Source organism: Pteropus alecto, unplaced genomic scaffold, assembly GCF_000325575.1.
Source record: "Pteropus alecto unplaced genomic scaffold, ASM32557v1 scaffold213, whole genome shotgun sequence".
NCBI classification, from domain to species: domain Eukaryota; kingdom Metazoa; phylum Chordata; class Mammalia; order Chiroptera; family Pteropodidae; genus Pteropus; species Pteropus alecto.
This window is the reverse complement of record NW_006434829.1, coordinates 4,992,624-4,994,974: the sequence shown is the minus strand read 5'-3', so window position 1 is coordinate 4,994,974 and position 2,351 is coordinate 4,992,624. Positions and strand designations below refer to the sequence as shown.

The 2,351-nt window shown below is 55.3% G+C and overlaps 1 protein-coding gene across 1 annotated transcript in view; it reads left to right on the top strand.

Annotated features, from left to right (window-relative positions):
• Positions 1–2,351, top strand: part of SETD1B (SET domain containing 1B) — a 26,403-nt gene that overhangs the window by 19,172 nt on the left and 4,880 nt on the right. Inside the window, 2 exon segments of the mRNA XM_025045504.1 lie at positions 547–713; positions 1,841–1,848. Coding sequence (XP_024901272.1) covers positions 547–713; positions 1,841–1,848 — 175 coding nt within the window.

Here is a 2,351-nt window from a genome sequence, read left to right as displayed (position 1 = left end):
CCTAATTTAACCTTCTCAACAGCCCAGCGAGATTGGGCTATTATTCCTATTTTACATATGTAGAAACCAAGGCTCAGAAAAGTTCAGCGACCTGCCCAAAGTCACATACGAAGTAGCAGAGCTGAGATTTTAACCCAGGCAAATCAGGGCTCCTGACCATGATGCAGTCATCATAGTCAATTGTATTTACAGCATTTTGAGGTTGGAGCCCTCATCATGCCTGTACTAGACAGACGTATTAAGCACTTACTTTATGACAGGAACTCTGCTAAGTGCCCTAGGTATATGTAATCATTCAGGAGGCATCATTATTACTCCAGCTTGCAGAAAGTGGATAAGAAACACACCCAGGGCCATGCGACGAGGCACCCCGACAGTTCCGGCCGTCTGTGCAGTCGGTGGCGTGGGGGTGGGCAGTGAAGCTGGATGTCGTAGCCTCTTAGAGACTGGTCTGAGGGTGGAGAGGCTGGGCTGGTGGGACGGGTCTCCTGAGTGACCAGGAAGGGCTTGCCATCAGTGTCCAAGTGGCCCTTGACCCACACCCACCCACCAGCCTCTCTTCAGCTAAGAAAAAGAAACGGGATGATGGCATCCGTGAGCACGTGACGGGCTGTGCCCGCAGCGAGGGCTTCTACACCATCGATAAGAAGGACAAGCTCAGATACCTCAACAGCAGCCGCGCCAGCACGGATGAGCCCCCGGCAGACACCCAGGTACTGCCACCCAGCGCCTGCATGTGCCGGAGCCTCCTGGCCTGGGCAGGAGGTGGACGTCCTCCTGGAGGGGGTGCAGGCAGGTGTAGAGGTTGTGGAGCCAGAGGGGCAGGCACATGGAGGTTACTTACCTGGGTGCTCAGGTGAGGTGGGTGGTGGGCAGTGGAGAGCCTGCAAAGGGTTTTAGAAAGGGGACGTGAGCAGAGTTGAGATGCATTTCCAGAGGGTCCATTCATCTCTTTTTTAAATTAGGCAAGTATTTGCTGAGCATGTGCTGTATTTCAAGTGCTCTTCTGGGGCTACAGCAGTGAACAAAACACTTGTTTTCTTCATGGAGCTTACATTTTAGTGAGGGATAAGAGATCATCAAATGAACAAATAAACGTAGACTGCCAGGTGGAGGAAATACTGTGGAGAAAACGGGAGAGGAAGTTACGGGTTGGAGAGTCAGAGCCAGTCAGAGGAGGTGACATTTGAGCCAGACCTGAACGAAGTAAAGAAATGAGCCATGTGGATAACTGGGAGAGACCACGAAGAAGCAGGAAAAGACTTCAATAAAAAGTTAAAGCCGAGAGGGGTTCCCTAAATCCAGCAGGGCCCGAGGCAGGGAGGACGGAGCTCCGTGGCGCGCGAGAGCAAAGGCCGGTTGTGGCCAGAGAAAGGTCATCAGGCCCCGGAGGCTGTGGTGACGAGGTCACGTTTGTGTCCTGTGTGTGACAGCAAGCCACAGGAGGGATTTGAAAGAGGGGGTGAGGGTGACATGGTTCAGTCTGTGAATTTCAAAACTTGTCCTAGCGGCGGTGTAGGGAGTTGACCGCAGGGGTCCAGTGGGGAGCCATGTAGCCGCTGCAGTTTCCATGCCAGGCTGCGGGTATGTGGGCCAGACATACTTGGAGTTGGACGACTATGAGGAAAGAGGAGATGGGCTTGAATCAGGACTGTTAGGAAGGTCGAATGGATGGGACCGGGGCCTGGGTGGGTGTAGGAGACAAGGGAATTGGGTGGGTCCGGCTTGGGGGACTGGGTACCTGGATGCCAGATACTGAAGTGGGAAGGAAGGTGGCAGCTGCCAGGCTGTTAGATACATGAGTACAGTCTCAATGTCGGGAAGGGGACTTCCGGTCTAGGGACCTAAATTTAGGTATCGGGATGGAGATGTTGCTCGAAGGTCACAGCAAGGACAAGCTCACGCAGGGAGAGCGTTTGGGGAGGGGTGCAGCTCTGAGCACTAAGGGCTGGGCGGGGAGGACGAGGGAGGCCAAGAGAAGGAAGGGGTGCGAGGGTGTCAAGGAAGGAGCTGTGATTTCGAACTCCTGGAGAGGACAGAGGGGCCCTGGCGAGGGTCACAAGGCTCAGGGCGGATGGACACCCACCATCTTCCGTCCGAGAAGCCGAGGAGGGAAAAGACAGCGAGAGTAAAGGTTAAGTTATGTCGTTTTCTTCAAGACTGGAGGAGCTCGAGCACGGCCAGATACTGGTGGGAAAGGGAGGTGACACTTGGGGACAGGACAGGCACAGATAAGACCAGAGCGAAGAAGTCGGGGCCACAGGGACCCAGAGCGTAGGGCGAGGTCGCCCCGGCTGTGAGGGAGCCGCAGGCACCGTGGTCGGTGGGTCGCGCCCCGCCCGGGCCCTGAC